Consider the following 21,425-nt stretch of genomic DNA (forward strand, 5'->3'; position numbering starts at 1 on the left):
TTGGGTGAACATTTTGCAGAGGGAATCTTCATCACTCACGGTCTGTAGATTTTCTTTCACCGGACTTCCTGTGTGCCAATTGACATTAGTTCTGTCATGCAGTACCTTCGTACATCGATCACTTGTGAACCTGTGACGTATGACTTTGTTCCCCTGTGTATCCTGTGTAAACAGCTGGCTTTCACACTGATGTGGAGGAAAATTGTTCGGTTTATTATAATTGTCCTGAGCACATTCAGAGTCATACAAGTTATACTGGTACTTGGAATCAAATCCAGTGGTCCGGCAAGTCATAGGACTGTTCAGAGAGTTCTGTTGAGCACTACATATAGAGTCATTGAACATGTAACCAACATGGTTACCTGGTTTCCCCAAGTCACAACTCTTCTCAAAGTTTTCATTTTGTCTTGAATTTACAAACTTTTCTGTATTTCTGTTCATGTTATACAATTTGATGTCCTCCTGATTGTTAGCAGTCTCACGATCACTATAAATTTGCTTCATAACGGGAGAAGATCCTGGTGAGAATAAAAATACATACATAAAAATCAAACGTCAAAACAAGGTTACTTGCATGTTTTAGGGTTCGTTCACACGATGTAACACGGCGTTGATTCTGACACGTTAACTCGTATCAGTCAGCAATGCAAAACAGAATCCCATTGACTTCAATGGATTCCATTTAGCAAGCGTAACACATTGAAATCAATGGGAGGCTTTTTAACCCATTGATTTCAATTTGTTACGTGCGTTAAACAGAACCCATTGAAGTTAGTGGGATTCTGTTTTACAGCACTGACTGATACAAGTTTACGTGTCAGAATCAACGCCAGGTAACACCGGGTGAACGGACCCTTAAGGGACAGGCAAAAATCAGACACCCAAGGCAACTGCAAAGTTAGTGAGTAGGTATTGCTTTCTGATCTATAAAGATAACCAGCCAAAGCGTTGCTTCTTCAGTCATGCTTCATTGGTGGGAGGGTCCAGGCATCTCATCCCCATCAATAAGATTCTTATGACTTATTCCTTGATTTGGAGAATGAACGTCTATCAACCCACTGTTTTTCCCCAGAGATCATTAGGAAAAATTTTTTTTACCAGGTTAACCCCTTAACGCTAAATCACGTACCTGTACGTCAGGGAATGTGGTTAGTTCCCGCATTCCCACGTACCTGTACGTGATAGAGATCGCACGGGTTCAGAAGCAGAGCCCGTGCGATCTCCATGGGAGGCCGGCTGTATCTGACAGCCAGGCTTCCCTTGTAGCAGCAAGGACGGTGATTGCACCGACCCCCGCTGTTTAACCCTTAAGGTGCCATGATCCATAGTGATCATGGCACCCTAGGGGTTTGGCCGGGCTATAAATCATGTTGCCGGCAGCAGGAGTCTGTGTGAGCTGTAATTTACAGCTACACGCTGCTCCTTAATCCCTCCCCCCATCGGAGCGAGCTCCGATGGGGGGAGGGTTAACCCCTTGGATGCCAGGACGAGGGGAAGCTAGTCTATGCATCTGCATAGCTAGCTTCCTCTATAGACTGCAATACACGTGTATTGCAGTCTGTAGTTAGTATAGAACCAGCGATCCTCTCTGATCACTGGTTCTAGTGTGCTTGCAGCACAAATAAAACAATGTAAAAAAGTTTTTTTTAAAAAAAAAAAAAGTGTAAAACAAAAAAAACCAAACAGTTACATTTCTTGTAAATCTGGAAAATCGCTGTTACACTTGTAAGCCTTATAACGTCCAAAACAAAATTAAAATACAATCAAAAGATGATGCCGATATAAAGCAGAGATATGGGAGATAATATTTATTACTGTATTTGGGTGGTATAACTATCTGCCTGAAAAACAGAGAATTTCACATTTTGAAAATTGCAATTTTTTCCAAATTTCCATCAAATTTCCTATTTTTTTAATAAGTAAATACAAAAATATTGATTAGTGTTTACCACTAACATGAAGTATAATGTGTTACGAGAAAATAATCCCAAAATCACTTAAAAGCGTCTCAAAATTATTGCCATTTAAAGTGACATGTCAATTTTGAAAAAATAGGCCTGGTCCTTAACATACATTTGGGCTGTGTCCTTAAGGGGTTAATATATACATTGGCTTTTACAACTGGCCTAAACCATGAAGTCTACTGCTCTGGGAATCCATAAATTGCCAATCACAAGTGCAATATCTAGTCGCAGTTTTGGTAATTTTAAACATTTTTTTTTTTTTAACAGATATCAAAACTATGAAGATTATAACGGGGGGATATACCCTCAGGTTGGATGACCTACTCCGCGCTCTTTACGGTGAAATGAAGAATCGTTTTTGGTATTATTAAACACCAATTTATTAAAGATTTCTTGCCCAAGAAATTGCAAATAGAAGAATAGAGATCTGATGAAGGGGTGGTACACGTGAAGTACTAGAAAACCCCGAAACGCGTCATCTTTAATAAATTGGTGTTTAATAATACCAAAAACGATTCTTCATTTCACTGTAAAGAGCGCGGAGTAGGTCATCCAACCTGAGGGTATATCCCCCAGTTATAATCTTCATATTGTTCTCGACCAGAGTGTCGAATGACCGAAGACGCTGCCATATTTAGACGGTGACTAAAAAGACCTGATTACGCCCACCCTAACAATAGGGCGCTAAACAGGTTTATACTATTCCACTAGTTGGAAAAAGGACTTCTTTCCATTCAACTCCTATTAGCGCGGCCGTTTCTGTTGAAATCTGTATCTCCCAGATATCAAAACTAAGTAACTAACTGGCAAAACAACAGGTAGGTAGATTATTTACTTGTGTTTAATACAGGCCACTTACCAATGGGTGAAAGTTTCATTACACTTGGGGTTTCTTGAGCAGTTCTTTTCTCACGCTTTGGAGAGGCTTCACGAGTCAACGTATTAATATCAGTAATACAAAATTCTTTACTCTTATTACCTGGAAAAGACAACAGATTCTGTAGAGAAAACTACTGAGAAGCAAAACATTCAATCTAGAGAAGGCATATTTGAATACACAGTCATCATTTCCTTAGGAGGTGTTTACACTACTGTTGGATGTCCGTTCTGATCGTGTCCATAAAAAAAACAAAACGGTAATACTGGACAGTATAACAGATGACCGTCCATAACAGTCAGTTAGCCAGAGACAGTAAAGGGAGTCTATAACTGTCTCTGCACAGTGTTCTCACACTGCCCAGGGGAAGGAGCTGAATGCCAGATGGGCGTGTTCAGTGGTGATGAAGCAGTGCTCAGTAATAGAAGAAAACTCCCCCTGTGCTCAAAGATCCTCATTTGAATAAAAAAAAAAAAAGTGTTTTTCCATATCCCTGGGGCTCAGAAACTTAGGAAAAGTAAGGTTTTTATTCTGCTAACTGCAACTACAGCACTATGGGAGCTGATGGCGGTGATAGACTCCCTTTTAAGTTAAAAAAAAAAAAAAAATGGGTCTGTCATAAGAATGTTATTTTGAACAGACACAAAAGTCATGCACCCCACATTATTACATTTGCTAAAAAAAAACTTGATGGATTTGGTGAAAACGGACAACAGATCAAATCCCATTGTAATCTGTTAGTGTCAGTTAACATTTTGTAACAGATGCTAGCAATGGACACTACTAACAGTAGTGTGAACACACTTATACAATGAGATATAGCTAACAGGAAATAGAGATTTAATTCAGGAACTAGAAGTTATCTTTTGAAGGTATAAAAAGTAAATAGACACTATGTACATTACAATTTAAACTAAGCACTATATATAGTGGCAGATTGTTCAGAAATCTTGTCAGTTCTCTTTAGCCAGTGGCCTTATTATGGTAGCGTCAATGAGAGGTCATTACCAGCTGGGGAGAAGAAGGAATACATTGATGTCTGCTTGGTGCAAAGCTGAGGCGATTTTGTTTGGGTAAACTCAACCAACACAGAATCGGTAGGTTGTCTTCTCAAAAGTGGATTAAATCTTGAGGTTGTGCAGGGGATCACGGCCTATAAAAAAAAAAAAAAACATTTATAGACACTTTAAAGGATATACATACAGCCTTGAGCATTTATAGCATAGCCACAAAATAGATGTGGGCCCCATCTCTCTACATTCGCTTTTATGAAAGTCAAGGAACTCTCATAGAACACATGCAACCACCTCATTCTCCTCTTGGATGTTGCAGTGAACGACCACCTCATCAGGCTGGGGGTCCAAAATCCACTGTTCAGGAGATAGGTGAGGATCCTAGAGGTGGGACGTCCATCTATCAGGCATTTATGTCATATTCTGTGGATATAGGGATAACAGTCCCTGCAAAGTAGAACAGCTTGCAAGACTAGGGTAACATCTACGTTAGAGTCTCTGCCACAGATTCTGTCTAAAATTGGCAGAGAGAAAAGTCCTGCATGGAGGACTTTTCTCTCCAACAGTTTCAGTATTGAACCATCGGAAACCCAATAGACATCCCATTATAGTTTATAGGGTCCATGAGTAACCACTTTTTTAGCGGACAGGTTCTCTGTCATTCAAGTTCTCTTTGCAGATCCAAACAACACAGAGCCGAACGCTGGACAAGCAGTAGAGATACTGACCCTTGCTCACTAATGGCAAGTACACACAGGGTTTTTTGGCAGTGAATTTTGTCATGGAATCCTCTTCAAAATTCGCTGCCTTTAAACCGGCTCCCATTGACTTCAATGGGAGCCACTCGCTTCTTTTTGCTGCTACCTAGTAGCGGAAAAAAGAAACGACATGACCATTCTTGCCGCGCATTCCGCGGCTGAATCTGCCGTGGCACGACACTCCCTCCCGACTAGGCTCATTCATTTGGGCCTAATCCGAAGCAGAATGCCATGACTGGATGCCATTTTTTGGACAGGATTCTGATGCGGCCTCCTAGCAATTCTGCCCACTGCAAGCCCTTCGCAACCTTGTACCCTATTATACTTTACCTGTCTTCGATTCCTTTCGGGAATGGCTCCTCCTCTTGAGACTGCCAGCGTGCAGCAGTCCCAGCACTGTAGCTTTCACTACATCTCTATTGCGCAGGCTCCCATGCTTGTCCAATAGAGTCAGCACAAAGCCAGAACTCCGGCTCTTTTGCACATGCACGGGCTGACTTCAAGGGAGGAGGAGCCATTCCCCACAGAAGGAAGCCTAGACAGGAAGAATAATATGTAATGATGGAGTGGATGGGGGTGTAATAGTGATGTTCCGTTTCTGGAAACTGATCGTCACTAGAGATGAGCGAACACTAAAATGTTCGAGGTTCGAAATTCGAATCGAACAGCCGCTCACTGTTCGTGTGTTCGAACGGGTTTCGAACCCCATTATAGTCTATGGGGAACATAAACTCGTTAAGGGGGAAACCCAAATCCGTGTCTGGAGGGTCACCAAGTCCACTATGACACCACAGGAAATGATGCCAACACCTCTGGAATGACACTGGGACAGCAGGGGAAGCATGTCTAGGGGCATCTAACACACCAAAGACCCTCTATTACCCCAACATCACAGCCTAACAACTACACACTTTACACACTCAATACCACCTCTCTGACAGTAGGAAAACACCTTGAAACATGTGTATTTGGCACTTGCAGTGAGGAGAGCTTGTCACCAGCAGTGAATTTGGCCCTTGTAGTAAGTTGAGGTTGGCACCAACATTTGTTTTGAAAATCAGGGTGGATTGAGCCTCTAACCAGCAGAGTTTGGGCAAATTCATGGTGGAGGGAGCCTCTAAAAACCCCAGTTTGGACCAATTCATGGTGGAGGGAGCCTCTAAAAACCCCAGTTTGGACCAATTCATGGTGGAGGGAGCCTCTAACCAGCAGAGTTGTGGGAAAGCAGGGTGGAGGGAGCCTCTAAACAGCCCAGTTTGGACCAATTCATGGTGGAGGGAGCCTCTAAAAACCCCAATTTGGACCAATTCATGGTGGAGGGAGCCTCTAACCAGCCCAGTTTGGACCAATTCATGGTGGAGGGAGCCTCTAACCAGCCCAGTTTGGACCAATTCATGGTGGAGGGAGCCTCTAAAAACCCCAGTTTGGACCAATTCATGGTGGAGGGAGCCTCTAAACAGCCCAGTTTGGACCAATTCATGGTGGAGGGAGCCTCTAAAAACCCCAGTTTGGGCAAATTCATGGTGGAGGGAGCCTCTAAAAACCCCAATTTGGACCAATTCATGGTGGAGGGAGCCTCTAAAAACCCCAATTTGGACCAATTCATGGTGGAGGGAGCCTCTAAACAGCCCAGTTTGGGCAAATTCATGGTGGAGGGAGCCTCTAAAAACCCCAGTTTGGACCAATTCATGGTGGAGGGAGCCTCTAAAAACCCCAGTTTGGACCAATTCATGGTGGAGGGAGCCTCTAAAAACCCCAGTTTGGACCAATTCATGGTGGAGGGAGCCTCTAAAAACCCCAGTTTGGACCAATTCATGGTGGAGGGAGCCTCTAAAAAACCCAGTTTGGACCAATTCATGGTGGAGGGAGCCTCTAAACAGCCCAGTTTGGGCAAATTCATGGTGGAGGGAGCCTCTAAAAACCCCAGTTTGGACCAATTCATGGTGGAGGGAGCCTCTAAAAACCCCAGTTTGGACCAATTCATGGTGGAGGGAGCCTCTAAAAACCCCAGTTTGGACCAATTCATGGTGGAGGGAGCCTCTAAAAACCCCAGTTTGGACCAATTCATGGTGGAGGGAGCCTCTAAACAGCCCAGTTTGGACCAATTCATGGTGGAGGGAGCCTCTAAACAGCCCAGTTTGGGCAAATTCATGGTGGAGGGAGCCTCTAAAAACCCCAGTTTGGACCAATTCATGGTGGAGGGAGCCTCTAAAAACCCCAGTTTGGACCAATTCATGGTGGAGGGAGCCTCTAAAAAACCCAGTTTGGACCAATTCATGGTGGAGGGAGCCTCTAAACAGCCCAGTTTGGGCAAATTCATGGTGGAGGGAGCCTCTAAAAACCCCAGTTTGGACCAATTCATGGTGGAGGGAGCCTCTAAAAACCCCAGTTTGGACCAATTCATGGTGGAGGGAGCCTCTAAAAACCCCAGTTTGGACCAATTCATGGTGGAGGGAGCCTCTAAAAACCCCAGTTTGGACCAATTCATGGTGGAGGGAGCCTCTAAAAACCCCAGTTTGGACCAATTCATGGTGGAGGGAGCCTCTAAACAGCCCAGTTTGGACCAATTCATGGTGGAGGGAGCCTCTAAAAACCCCAATTTGGACCAATTCATGGTGGAGGGAGCCTCTAACCAGCCCAGTTTGGACCAATTCATGGTGGAGGGAGCCTCTAACCAGCCCAGTTTGGGCAAATTCATGGTGGAGGGAGCCTCTAAAAACCCCAGTTTGGACCAATTCATGGTGGAGGGAGCCTCTAAAAACCCCAGTTTGGACCAATTCATGGTGGAGGGAGCCTCTAAAAAACCCAGTTTGGACCAATTCATGGTGGAGGGAGCCTCTAAACAGCCCAGTTTGGGCAAATTCATGGTGGAGGGAGCCTCTAAAAACCCCAGTTTGGACCAATTCATGGTGGAGGGAGCCTCTAAAAACCCCAATTTGGACCAATTCATGGTGGAGGGAGCCTCTAACCAGCCCAGTTTGGGCAAATTCATGGTGGAGGGAGCCTCTAACCAGCAGAGTTGTGGGAAAGCAGGGTGGAGGGAGCCTCTAACCAGCAGAGTTGGTGGAAATCAGGGTGGAGGGAGCCTCTAACCAGCAGAGTTGGGGGAAATCATGTTGGAGGGAGCCTAGTATTAGCAGAATTGTGCAACGCTTATGGTGGATGAGTATGAGGATGCGGAGGAATTGGAGAGGTTGAGTACAGACATGGAGTTTCATGTTGGGGTGCTTTACACAGGTGGGCACAAAAATGAAGGCTCTATCCAGTGGTGGTTCATTTTTATCAAAGTGAGCCGGTCGGCACTCTCAGCTGACAGACGGGTGCGCTTGTCAGTGATGATGCCACCGGCTGCACTGAACACCCTCTCAGATAGGACGCTGGCGGCAGGACAGGACAGCACCTCCAAGGCATATAGGGCAAGTTCAAGCCACAGGTCCAACTTCGACACCCAATACGTGTAGGGCGCAGAGGGGTCGGAGAGGACAGGGCTGTGGTCGGAAAGCTATTCCCGCAACATGCGCCTATACTTCTCACGCCTGGTGACACTAGGACCCTCTGTGGCGGCACTTTGGCGAGGGGGTGCCATCAAGGTGTCCCAGACCTTAGACAGTGTGCCCCTCGTTTGTGTGGACCGGTGAGAACTTGGTCGCCTACTGGAGGAACTGTCCTCCCTGCCGCCAACGTCACATGCTGGAAACATCTCCATCATATTCTGCACCAATTGCCTGTGGCAAGCATTGATGCGATTGGCCCTCCCCTCTACCGGAATAAAAGACGAGATGTTGTTTTTATACCGGGGGTCAAGGATAGCAAAGATCCAGTACTGGTTGTCCTCCATGATTTTGACAATACGCTTGTCGGTTGTAAAGCACCCCAACATGAACTCAGCCTTGTCTGCCACAGTGTTAGTTGGCATGACTCCTCTGGCCCCACCGGAAAGTTCAATCTCCATTTCCTCCTCATCCTCCATGTCTACCCATCCGCGCTGCAACAATGGGACGATTCGAAGTTGCCCGGAAGCCTCCTGTATCACCATCACATCATCGGACAACTCTTCTTCCTCCTCCTCCATTAAACGCGATGAAGCGGACAGATGTGTGGACCTACTCTCCAGCTGTGACGGATCGGATGCTATCCCTGACTCCTCTGTGTGATCTGAGTTATCCCTGATGTCAATCAGGGATTCTCTCAGAACACACAAGACCGGGATTGTAAGGCTCACCATCGCATCCTCAGAGCTCACCCTCCTTGTGGACTCCTCAAACACCCGTAGGATGTCACAAAGGTCTCTCATCCATGGCCACTCATGGATGAGAAACTGAGGCAGCTGACTTTGTGGCACCCTAGGGTTTTGTAGCTGGTATTCCATCAAAGGTCTCTGCTGCTCAACCACTCTATTCAACATCTGAAACGTTGAGTTCCAGCGTGTGGGGACGTCGCACAAAAGCCGGTGTTGTGGCACATGCAGGCGTTGCTGGAGAGATTTTAAGCTAGCAGCGGCTACTGTCGACTTGCGAAAGTGGGCGCACATGCGCCGCACTTTCACCAGTAGCTCTGGAACATTGGGGTAGCTCTTTAGGAAACGTTGCACCACTAGGTTGAAGACGTGGGCCAGGCATGGAACATGTTGGAGTCCGGCAAGCTCCAGAGCTGCTACCAGGTTCCGGCCGTTATCACAAACGACCATGCCTGGGCCCAGGTGCAGCGGCTCAAACCATATTGCCGTCTCATCGAGGAGGGCATCCCTCACCTCGGAGGCAGTGTGCTGTCTGTCCCCCAAGCTGATCAGCTTCAGCACAGCCTGCTGACGTCTACCAACGCCAGTGCTGCAACGTTTCCAACTCGTAGCTGGGGTCAATCTAACAGCGGAGGAGGAGGCGGTGGCGGAGGAGGAGGCGGTGGCGGAGGAGGAGGCGGTAGAGGAGGAGGAGGAGGGGGGTGTTCTTCTCGTGTCCCTGCCAGGAATGTTAGGCGGGGAGACGAGGTACACCGGGCCAGTTTGGGAAGCAGTCCCAGCCTCAACTACATTCACCCAGTGTGCCGTCAGTGAAATGTAGCGTCCCTGTCCGCATGCACTAGTCCACGCGTCGGTGGTCAAGTGGACCTTTGTGCAAAGCGCGGAACTAAGGGCCCGCCTGATGTTGAGTGACACGTGCTGGTGCAAGGCGGGGACGGCACACCGGGAGAAGTAGTGACGGCTAGGGACGGCATAGCGAGGTGCCGCAGTTGCCATCAGGTCCAAGAAGGCGGGAGTTTCAACAAGCCGGAACGCCAACATCTCCTGGGCCAGCAGTTTAGCGATGTTGGCGTTCAAGGCTTGCGCGTGTGGGTGGTTAGCAGTGTATTTCTGCCGCCGCTCCAATGTCTGAGAGATGGTGGGTTGTTGTAAAGAAGCGCCTGATGGTGCCTTTGATGGTGCAGGAGAAGGAGATAAGACAGGAACAGGGGAGGATGAGGGAGAAGTCAACAAAGTGGCGGAGGCAGATGAAGTGGTGTCCTGGCTCGTCCTCTGGAGTGCATCGCCAGCACAGTCAGCAGTGGCAGTGGCAGAGGCAGTGGCAGAGGCAGTGGCGTGAACGGCAGGCGGCCTTTGTCCTGCCGTTGCTGCCTGCCACTGATTCCAGTGCTTGGATTCCAAATGACGGCGCATTGAAGTGGTGGACAGGTTGCTCTTCTCAGAGCCCCTAATCAATTTCGAGAGGCAAATTGTGCAGACAACACTATATCTGTCCTCGGCGCATTCCTTGAAAAAACTCCACACCTTCGAGAAACGTGCCCTCGAGGTGGGAGTTTTTCGGGGCTGGGTACGAACTGGAACATCTTGGGAGATTCCGGGTGTGGCCTGGCTTCGCCTAAGCTGCTGACCTCTGCCTCTAGCTACCCTTTTTGGTGCTGCACTTGCCTCAACATCCACACTACTTTCCCCGCTTGACATCCCCCCTGTCCAGGTCGGGTCAGTGTCCTCATCATCCACCACTTCCTCTTCCAACTCCTGTCTCATCTCCTCCTCCCGCACAATGCGCCGGTCAACTGGATGCCCTGACGGCAACTGCGTCACATCATCGTCGATGAGGGTGGGTTGCTGGTCATCCACCACCAGATCGAACGGAGATGGAGGAGATTCTAGTGTTTGAGCATCTGGACACAGATGCTCCTCTGTTAGGTTCGTGGAATCGTGACGTGGAGAGGCAGGTTGAGGGACAATGAAAGGAGCGGAGAACAGCTCTGGGGAGCAGGAACAGTTGGGGTTATTGTTCTGTGAAGCTTGGGAATTTTGGGAGGAAGGAGGACAAGACTGTTGGGTAATAGGAGGAGAGGAGGCAGAGTCTGACTGGCTGCTGGACAATGTGCTGTAAGCGTTCTCTGACAGCCATTGCAAGACCTGTTCCTGGTTCTCGGGCCTACTAAGGTTTGTACCCTGCAGTTTAGTTAATGTGGCAAGCAACCCTGGCACTGTGGAGTGGCGCAATGCTTGCTGCCCCACAGGAGTAGGCACGGGACGCCCTGTGGTTTCACTGCTACCTTGCTCCCCAGAACCATTCCCCCGACCTCACCCACGGCCTCGTCCACGTCCCTTTCCGGGAGCCTTGCGCATTTTGAATTCCCAGTTAGAAATTGGCACTATATACCAGTAGCAAAAATTGTGGGTGCACGTAACCCCAATATATTCTTTAAATTCCCAGTCAGACAATGGCACTATATACCAGTAGCAAGAAATGAGGGTATTTATAACCCCAATATATTCTTTGAATTACCAGTCAGAAACTGGAACTATATGGCAGTAGCAAGAAATGAGGGTATTTATAACCCCAATATATTCTTTGAATTCCCAGTCAGACAATGGCACTGTATACCAGTAGTAAAAATTGTGGGTGCACGTAACCCCAATATATTCTTTGAATTCCCAGTCAGAAACTGGCACTATATGGCAGTAGCAAGAAATGAGGGTATTTATAACCCCAATATATTCTTTGAATTCCCAGTCAGACAATGGCACTGTATACCAGTAGTAAAAATTGTGGGTGCACGTAACCCCAATATATTCTTTGAATTCCCAGTCAGAAACTGGCACTGTATACCAGTAGTAAAAATTGTGGGTGCACGTAACCCCAATATATTCTTTGAATTCCCAGTCAGAAACTGGCACTATATGGCAGTAGCAAGAAATGAGGGTATTTATAACCCCAATATATTCTTTGAATTCCCAGTCAGAAACTGGCACTGTATACCAGTAGTAAAAATTGTGGGTGCACGTAACCCCAATATATTCTTTGAATTCCCAGTCAGACAATGGCACTATATACCAGTAGCAAGAAATGAGGGTATTTATAACCCCAATATATTCTTTGAATTCCCAGTCAGAAACTGGCACTGTATACCAGTAGTAAAAATTGTGGGTGCACGTAACCCCAATATATTCTTTGAATTCCCAGTCAGACAATGGCACTATATACCAGTAGCAAGAAATGAGGGTATTTATAACCCCAATATATTCTTTGAATTCCCAGTCAGACAATGGCACTGTATACCAGTAGTAAAAATTGTGGGTGCACGTAACCCCAATATATTCTTTGAATTCCCAGTCAGAAACTGGCACTGTATACCAGTAGTAAAAATTGTGGGTGCACGTAACCCCAATATATTCTTTGAATTCCCAGTCAGAAACTGGCACTGTATACCAGTAGTAAAAATTGTGGGTGCACGTAACCCCAATATATTCTTTGAATTCCCAGTCAGAAACTGGCACTGTATACCAGTAGTAAAAATTGTGGGTGCACGTAACCCCAATATATTCTTTGAATTCCCAGTCAGAAACTGGCACTATATGGCAGTAGCAAGAAATGAGGGTATTTATAACCCCAATATATTCTTTGAATTCCCAGTCAGAAACTGGCACTGTATACCAGTAGTAAAAATTGTGGGTGCACGTAACCCCAATATATTCTTTGAATTCCCAGTCAGAAACTGGCACTGTATACCAGTAGTAAAAATTGTGGGTGCACGTAACCCCAATATATTCTTTGAATTCCCAGTCAGACAATGGCACTATATACCAGTAGCAAGAAATGAGGGTATTTATAACCCCAATATATTCTTTGAATTCCCAGTCAGAAACTGGCACTGTATACCAGTAGTAAAAATTGTGGGTGCACGTAACCCCAATATATTCTTTGAATTCGCAGTCAGACAATGGCACTATATACCAGTAGCAAGAAATGAGGGTATTTATAACCCCAATATATTCTTTGAATTCCCAGTCAGACAATGGCACTGTATACCAGTAGTAAAAATTGTGGGTGCACGTAACCCCAATATATTCTTTGAATTCCCAGTCAGAAACTGGCACTGTATACCAGTAGTAAAAATTGTGGGTGCACGTAACCCCAATATATTCTTTGAATTCCCAGTCAGAAACTGGCACTATATGGCAGTAGCAAGAAATGAGGGTATTTATAACCCCAATATATTCTTTGAATTCCCAGTCAGAAACTGGCACTGTATACCAGTAGTAAAAATTGTGGGTGCACGTAACCCCAATATATTCTTTGAATTCCCAGTCAGAAACTGGCACTATATGGCAGTAGCAAGAAATGAGGGTATTTATAACCCCAATATATTCTTTGAATTCCCAGTCAGAAACTGGCACTGTATACCAGTAGTAAAAATTGTGGGTGCACGTAACCCCAATATATTCTTTGAATTCCCAGTCAGAAACTGGCACTGTATACCAGTAGTAAAAATTGTGGGTGCACGTAACCCCAATATATTCTTTGAATTCCCAGTCAGAAACTGGCACTATATGGCAGTAGCAAGAAATGAGGGTATTTATAACCCCAATATATTCTTTGAATTCCCAGTCAGACAATGGCACTGTATACCAGTAGTAAAAATTGTGGGTGCACGTAACCCCAATATATTCTTTGAATTCCCAGTCAGAAACTGGCACTGTATACCAGTAGTAAAAATTGTGGGTGCACGTAACCCCAATATATTCTTTGAATTCCCAGTCAGAAACTGGCACTGTATACCAGTAGTAAAAATTGTGGGTGCACGTAACCCCAATATATTCTTTGAATTCCCAGTCAGAAACTGGCACTATTTGGCAGTAGCAAGAAATGAGGGTATTTATAACCCCAATATATTCTTTGAATTCCCAGTCAGAAACTGGCACTGTATACCAGTAGTGAAAATTGTGGGTGCACGTAACCCCAATATATTCTTTGAATTCCCAGTCAGAAACTGGCACTGTATACCAGTAGTAAAAATTGTGGGTGCACGTAACCCCAATATATTCTTTGAATTCCCAGTCAGAAACTGGCACTGTATACCAGTAGTAAAAATTGTGGGTGCACGTAACCCCAATATATTCTTTGAATTCCCAGTCAGAAACTGGCACTGTATACCAGTAGTAAAAATTGTGGGTGCACGTAACCCCAATATATTCTTTGAATTCCCAGTCAGAAACTGGCACTGTATACCAGTAGTAAAAATTGTGGGTGCACGTAACCCCAATATATTCTTTGAATTCCCAGTCAGAAACTGGCACTGTATACCAGTAGTAAAAATTGTGGGTGCACGTAACCACAATATATTCTTTGAATTACCAGTCAGAAACTGGCACTATATGGCAGTAGCAAGAAATGAGGGTATTTGTAACCCCAATATATTCTTTGAATTCCCAGTCAGAAACTGGCACTGTATACCAGTAGTAAAAATTGTGGGTGCACGTAACCCCAATATATTCTTTGAATTCCCAGTCAGACAATGGCACTATATACCAGTAGCAAGAAATGAGGGTATTTATAACCCCAATATATTCTTTGAATTCCCAGTCAGAAACTGGCACTGTATACCAGTAGTAAAAATTGTGGGTGCACGTAACCCCAATATATTCTTTGAATTCCCAGTCAGACAATGGCACTATATGGCAGTAGCAAAAATAGTGGGTGTATATAGCCCCAATTCTATTGCTAGGGGACTTGCAGGGTATTTCTGGGGTGAAGGTGGGGGGGGGCACACCGTTGGAACGGGTATCGGGGTATATATCGGGTATACGGGAATACACTGACAGTGTATTCCATTCAGGATCCTGGGAAAGCTGGGTTGCGCGATTGAGCCCGTTAGTGCCACGTTACACTGACAAACTTCTCCCTGGAATTTAGCTCTTATAAGAGCTGTTGGTTGTCTTCTCCTTCCTATCCTAGCCTGTCCCTGCCTACCCAGAATCTAACCCCTAGCTAGCTGGACGGAAACCTCCGTCCTCGGTGAATTGCAAGCTCAGAATGACGCGAACCTGGGCGGCGCTGTTCTTTTAAATTAGAGGTCACATGTTTTCGGCAGCCAATGGGTTTTGCCTACTTTTCTCAACGTCACCGGTGTCGTAGTTCCTGTCCCACCTACCCTGCGCTGTTATTGGAGCAAAAAAGGCGCCAGGGAAGGTGGGAGGGGAATCGAGTAATGGCGCACTTTACCACGCGGTGTTCGTTTCGATTCGAACATGCCGAACAGCCTAATATCCGATCGAACATGAGTTCGATAGAACACTGTTCGCTCATCTCTAATCGTCACCAGATAATCAGAAAATGTCCATGGGGGTCACATGACATGGGTAAATATACATTTTTGATTAATTATGTGATTTAGAAAGTAGGAGGGGTTTTTAGATTAGGGATTTCTATTTATCCCAGACAACCCCTTTAATGTTACATGTCGAATCACTGCAATTTCCCCATAGATTTATATGGGGGAAGCAAAGTTGCAAAGCCAGTGAAAAACACAAGCTTATTATCTGCGATGTTTAAAGCTGCAGTTTGCCACATGGGTCCTTGGTCTAAAAATGATCTAAAATTTTTGCATCACATAATCTGGTGCTGTGGTCCACATTTAATATGTACTTTTTGTAGATGAGGTCTATCAGCAGGTTTTTTTGTTTTACCACCGCCAATGAAGGGACCCTATTAGAAAAGTGGTGACATAAGTAAGTGCTGTCCCTCCCCATTGTAATGAGAGCCAAGTGACGGTGCATCTACATCTCCTCAAGATTGCCAGTATGGAAGTTTAGTGGGCAGCATTATTAGCCACGCCAAGCTTTACCTGCCATCGGTCAGCCTCACTCTTCTGCATTGAAAACAATATGCACACACATATCCCTATAAGTGGCAGAGGGGGGAATATAGAGGGTCTCTTTCCATACCACACAACTAGCCCCATACCCCTCTAAGTCTTGCTTTTGTATCTCCCCATACACGTATCATTACAATAAGACATCACCCCAAATATAGCCACAGCACTATTCACATTGGAAAGAAACGTCCTGATCACCTGATGAGCTTTCTTTTTAAGCTGCGATGCGTCTAGCCAGACCCCACACTCTTCCGGCTGCGGCACATGGCGGGTGCGTTTTTTGTTCTTCATCTCCGATACCGCAGAACTACCGCCGCCTGTATGATCTGCTGCCTTTGCTATGCACTTTCTAATTTCCCGCGCCGGGTCCTTGCAGTGCTGTCCTACGTACTGCCTGCGCTGCGGTGACTGCAGCTGGCCACGTCATTGCCTGCTGCCTGTTTTATTAGGGATTGTGCCGGATGGTTTGAGGGACACAAGTACGTGTAATAGGACAATTGAAGTTGCTGTGTAGAATTTGAATAGAGGTGATTTGTAACCCTGTTCGTATTTCTTAAGAAAGTGTGTATGAGGTTAGTGTCAGAAACATCCTTATGAACAGTTCAATGTAAATGGTCTGGGACTAAATATTTACTCCGTATGGACCTGGTATAGTAAATGGCCCGCCCACTGTCTGTGTCCACCGTATATCCCCTTTACCTTTTTGCCCCCTAGTGGTCAGGTTCTGAACTGAAATCGCATTCAGCTGGCAGTGATTTGGCTAAATCCTCCTGCTATATTATGACAAGGTCCTTACTAGTGCATACCTCCCAAATTTTGAAGAGCAGGAAGAGGGACAAAATGTGCAGTGGGCCGCGGCAAATTTAGCTCCGCTCACTTTTATGTTGACTTCGCCCTTTCTCCTTCTATTTTCATGTCCCCCCCTCCATCTCTCCCCCAATTTCACATAACTCTTTCATCTGCCCCGTTTCATGTCACCCTTCCATCTCTGCCAACAGTTTCATGTCGCCTCATCTCTGCCCACAGTTTTATGTCCAAACTCCATATCTGTACCCAGTTTCATGTCCCCCCCATCTCTGCCCCCAGTTTCATGCCATTCCCCCCCACTTCATCTGCCACAGTGTCAAGCCGTCCCCCCCTTCATTTGCAGCCAGTTTCATGGCCCCCCTACATTATGTTCCCCTCAATGTTTAACCAAAAAAACACTTATACTCACTCTTCCAATGCTCCCCCGCCGCTCTCTCTGCAGTCTCTCTCACTCACATAGTTGTAGATGCGATGTGACGTCATCACATCGCGCCTACATATGCAGGAGTCGGAGAGCAGCGTTAAAGCAGGAGCTGAGCTGTGACAGCTCCTGCCTTAATCGCCTATGTATTCAACTCATGATGTTACTCACATCGTGCCTACAGCTCCTAGAACACTCCGAGAGAAGAGACTGCCGACACAGTGACAGGGGAGCGAGGAGAGGTATCAGTTTCTTTTTATGCTAAACTGTGGGGGTAAATTGATGGGGGAATATAAAACTTGGGGCAAATGAAATTGACCCATCACAAGGATCCTATCTATACTGCTTGTTAATGTGGATGTAAGACTTTTCCTAAATACACTGCTTCAGCAAAACTGCTTTGTTTGTCCACTATCTTACTTTATTCAATTCTTTGTTGACACAGCCCTTGACTTATCTGCTCAAAAGTCAAGTGATGTATCTGCTGCTCTCAGGAGGGAGGAGGGGCTAAGTGCAGGGAGCAAGCCTGTGTATCTAGCTATTCCTGTGTCTACACCACGTGACCTAGATCCCTGCTATCAGATAGGGGAGAGGAGCGGCTTTAATTTCTTCTGTTAGGCTAGCTAATTCAATTGTGTTCATTATTGCAGAGACAGGCAGTCTCTGTATGTAACACAGAATGGAGTTGCTGCCTGTACTTCATAGTCCAATATTGTGCATATAGTGTTGTTTGAGGACCTTTGATGACACACAGGCCCTTCAGCTGTTTCACATTTTAACATTGGAATGTGTAAATTAAAAATGACTAAAATGTTACTTTATCCCTAAAGTTTTCATTTTCACAAGGGGTTAAAGGAGAAAAAGCCCCCCACAGGTAGTTAAAAAATTTCTCCTGAACACGGCAATACCCCATGGACAGAGCGCTGTTTGGGTTTTGGAGGGCAGATGTTGCTGGAATATTTTTAGGTGCCATGTTACATTTGCAGAGCCCCTAGAGTACCAATACAGTGGAAACCCCCTAAAAGTAACCCTATTTTGGAAACTACACCCCTCACAGAATTTATCAAGGGGTATAGTGAGCACTTTGACCCTACAGTTGTTTCACAGATTTTATTAACATTGGGACTAGAGATGAGCGAGTACTGTTCGGATCAGCCGATCCGAACAGCACGCACACATTGAAATGAATGGACGTAGCCGGCACGCGGGGGGGGTTAAGCTGCCGGCCGGCGTCAAAGTGGAAGTACCAGGTGCTTCCATTCATTTCAATGCGTGCGTGCTGTTCGGATCGGCTGATCCGAACAGTACTCGCTCATCTCTAATTGGGACGTAAAAATAAAAAATTACTTTTTTTTTCCAATAAATTGTCCATTTAGCGCCATATTTTAAATTTTTGCAAGTAGTTAAAGAATTAAAAGCCCCCCAGAGTTTGTTACACAATTTCTCCTGAACACGTCAATACTCCATATGTGAACATACCGTGTTTCCTCAAAAATAAGACAGTGTCTTATATTAAATTGTCACTCTAAATATAGGACCTGTCTTATTTTCGGGGGGTGCCTTATTACAACCGGCAGTCATGCCGGCACTTCCTTAGTGGAGCGTCAGCATGACTGCCGGTTGTAGGTAGTGTAGGGGAGGGGGGAAGGTATCATACTTACCTTTCCCTTCTTCCTAGCAGCGCTGGTTCTGCTGTTCGTCCTGGAAGTGGTGAGCAAGGCTTAGCTAGGCTTCGGGGGGCGGGGCTTAGCTAGGCTTCGGGGGGTGGGGCTTAGCGGAGCTTTGCAAGATCCACTTCACTGACACAGCAGCCGTGCTCTGTGCTCCGTGTGCACAGGAAAGCCGGCTGCTGCCTCTTCTGTATGGAAGCTGCTGTCTCTGCCTCTGGGATGAGCTGGGAGAGCTCATCCTACAACAGCAGAGGCAGCAGCCGGCTTTGCTGTGTACACGGAGCACAGAGCATGGCTGCTGTGTCAGTGAAGTGGAGCTCGCTAAGCCCCGCCCCCGAAACCCCGCACACCACTGCCGGGCATGCCTTTTTTTCGGGGGATGCCTTATATTAGGCTATTCAACAGAAACCCCCGCATGCCTTACTTTCAGGGGGTGTCATACTTTCAGGGAAACACGGTAATCTGCTGTATGGGAACATGATGGGGCCCAGAATGGAAAGAGCGCTATTTGGCTTTTGGAGGGCAGATGTTGCTGGAATAGTTTTGAGGTGCCATGTCGCATTTACTGAGCTCCTAAAGTATCAATACAATGGAAACCCCTCAAAAGTGACCCCATTTTAGAAACTACACCCGTCAAGGAATGTATCAAGGGGTATTATCATTTTGAGACTAAAAATTCTTCCCAAAAATTTAAATTTTTAAAGAAATATGCCATTTCGGTGCCCAACATGTTGCACCCACTTTGTGTTGTCGAAGACCTACACTCCTAAAACTATTAAGGGGCCATCCCGGGGGTCAAAAAATTTATATATGTGGGTATAAACTGCTGCTTGGGCACACAGCAGGGCTCAGAAGGGAAGGAGCACTGCACTTTTTAGCTTTTGAGGTACAGATTTAGAGGGACTTTCTGGATGCCATGTTGTTTTTGCAGAGCCCTGGTGGTGACAGTAAACTGGAATTCCCCAAGAAGTGACCCCATTTTGTAAGGGCAATTTTAGGGTCTCTGCAGTGTCATGGCATCCAAAAAACAAACCATCTAAGTCTGTGCTCCAAAAACCAAATAAGCCTTCTTTCCTTCTTCCCTTCTGTGTCTGGCTGTGCCCTAATATCAGTTTATACCCATATATGACATTACGTACGTACACTGGTACACCAGTGTCATACAGTATGTATGTCCTTTTTTATTGCATGGTATATTTGTTGCAGATTTTCAGTATGGAATCCATGTGCAGAAGAGTGTAGTGCATGTGAAATCTGCATGTAGGTACAGCAGAAAAAAAATCTGCACGTATACAATAGCAAGATGTAGTATTCACAACATATTTACTTCACCAAAACAATTTCATTGGGAAAAATTCACAAATTACACTTACCTTGTGGAGCTGAAAAAAATAAAAATAAAGAGTAAGGTCATTATGATTTATAACTGAAACATGGTCTATTTGTGATCAAAATTAACATACAGAAATTCGTCATAAATACATATACACAAAATTACCAAGAATATCGAATAATAAGAAAGGACATTATTAACATATATTGCCACTCATTCATATATAAGGTCACAATAAAAACTGAAAATCCATGTGTATTACATGTGACAGCTTGTGGATTAATCACTACCTCATGCATAAGATGCAGGGGCATAACTAGCAAAGACTGGGCCCCACAGCAAACTTTTGACTTGCACCCCATGGCATAGCAACCCTTTCCTGGCCCCCACACAGTATAATGCCCCATTTACACACACTATAATGTCTCTTAGTAGCCTCCAGACAGTGTGATGTCCCATAGCGGCCCCCCTGTACACAGTATAATGCAACACCAGAGTGCAGGATAGGTGAGTAACAATGGCTTACAGAAAACGTTTGACCTCTGTCATTGCCAACAAAGGATATATAACAAAGTATTGAGATGAAATTTTGTTACTGACCAAATACTTATTTTCCACCATAATTTGCAAATAAATTCTTACAAAATCAGACAATGTGATTTTCTGGATTTGTTTTCACATTTTGTCTCTCATAGTTGAGGTCTACCTATGATGTAAATTACAGACGCCTCTCATCTTTTTAAGTGGTGGAACTTGCACTATTGGTGACTGACTAAATACTTTTTTGCCCCACTGTACCTGTGGCATAAACTGCAGTTTGGGCACACAGCAGGGCGCAGAAGGGAAGGAGAGCTATGTGGTTTTTGGAGTACAGATTCAGATGTTTGGTATCTGGACGCCATGTCATGTTTGTACAGCCTGTAAGGTACCAGAAAAGTGGATTCCCCAAAAGAGTGAACTCATTTTGAAAACTGCACCCCTCAAAGAATTTATCAGGGGGCGTAGTGAGTATTAGTATCCCAGACGTGACTGCCCAGCGGATGGCGAAGAGTGAATATATAAACTGTGCGGAGTACATTGGAAACACCAAATTCCCTACTATGTCCCAGTAGCTCCTATGAATGGGGGAGTCACTTTGGGGTCACTTCTGGTGTCTTTTCCCTCATAAGCTCTAGATATGGGGTGTCCCCTGATATACACCCACACAGCTTATATACAGTGGGGCAAAAAAGTATTTAGTCAGTCACCAATAGTGCAAGTTCCACCACTTAAAAAGATGAGAGGCGTCTGTAATTTACATCATAGGTAGACCTCAACTATGCGAGACAAAATGAGAAAACAAATCCAGAAAATCACATTGTCTGATTTTGTAAGAATTTTTTTGCAAATTATGGTGGAAAATAAGTATTTGGTCAGTAACAAAATTTCATCTCAATACTTTGTTATATATCCTTTGTT

At 45.2% G+C, this 21,425-nt stretch overlaps 1 protein-coding gene across 1 annotated transcript in view; it reads right to left on the reverse strand.

Annotated features, from left to right (window-relative positions):
* The window catches only part of ABHD10 (abhydrolase domain containing 10, depalmitoylase), a 41,037-nt gene extending 25,010 nt beyond the window's left edge, over window positions 1-16,027 (reverse strand). Inside the window, exons 1-3 of the mRNA XM_075264397.1 lie at window positions 15,935-16,027; window positions 3,850-3,994; window positions 2,824-2,943 (exon numbers count right to left, since the gene is read on the reverse strand). Of these exons, the coding sequence (XP_075120498.1) occupies window positions 2,824-2,943; window positions 3,850-3,994; window positions 15,935-16,027 (358 nt within the window). The remainder of the gene's footprint in view (window positions 1-2,823; window positions 2,944-3,849; window positions 3,995-15,934) is intronic.
* Between the last annotated feature and the right edge of the window lie 5,398 nt (window positions 16,028-21,425).

The sequence above is a fragment of the Leptodactylus fuscus genome, chromosome 2, assembly GCF_031893055.1.
Source record: "Leptodactylus fuscus isolate aLepFus1 chromosome 2, aLepFus1.hap2, whole genome shotgun sequence".
Classification (NCBI taxonomy): Eukaryota; Metazoa; Chordata; class Amphibia; order Anura; family Leptodactylidae; genus Leptodactylus; species Leptodactylus fuscus.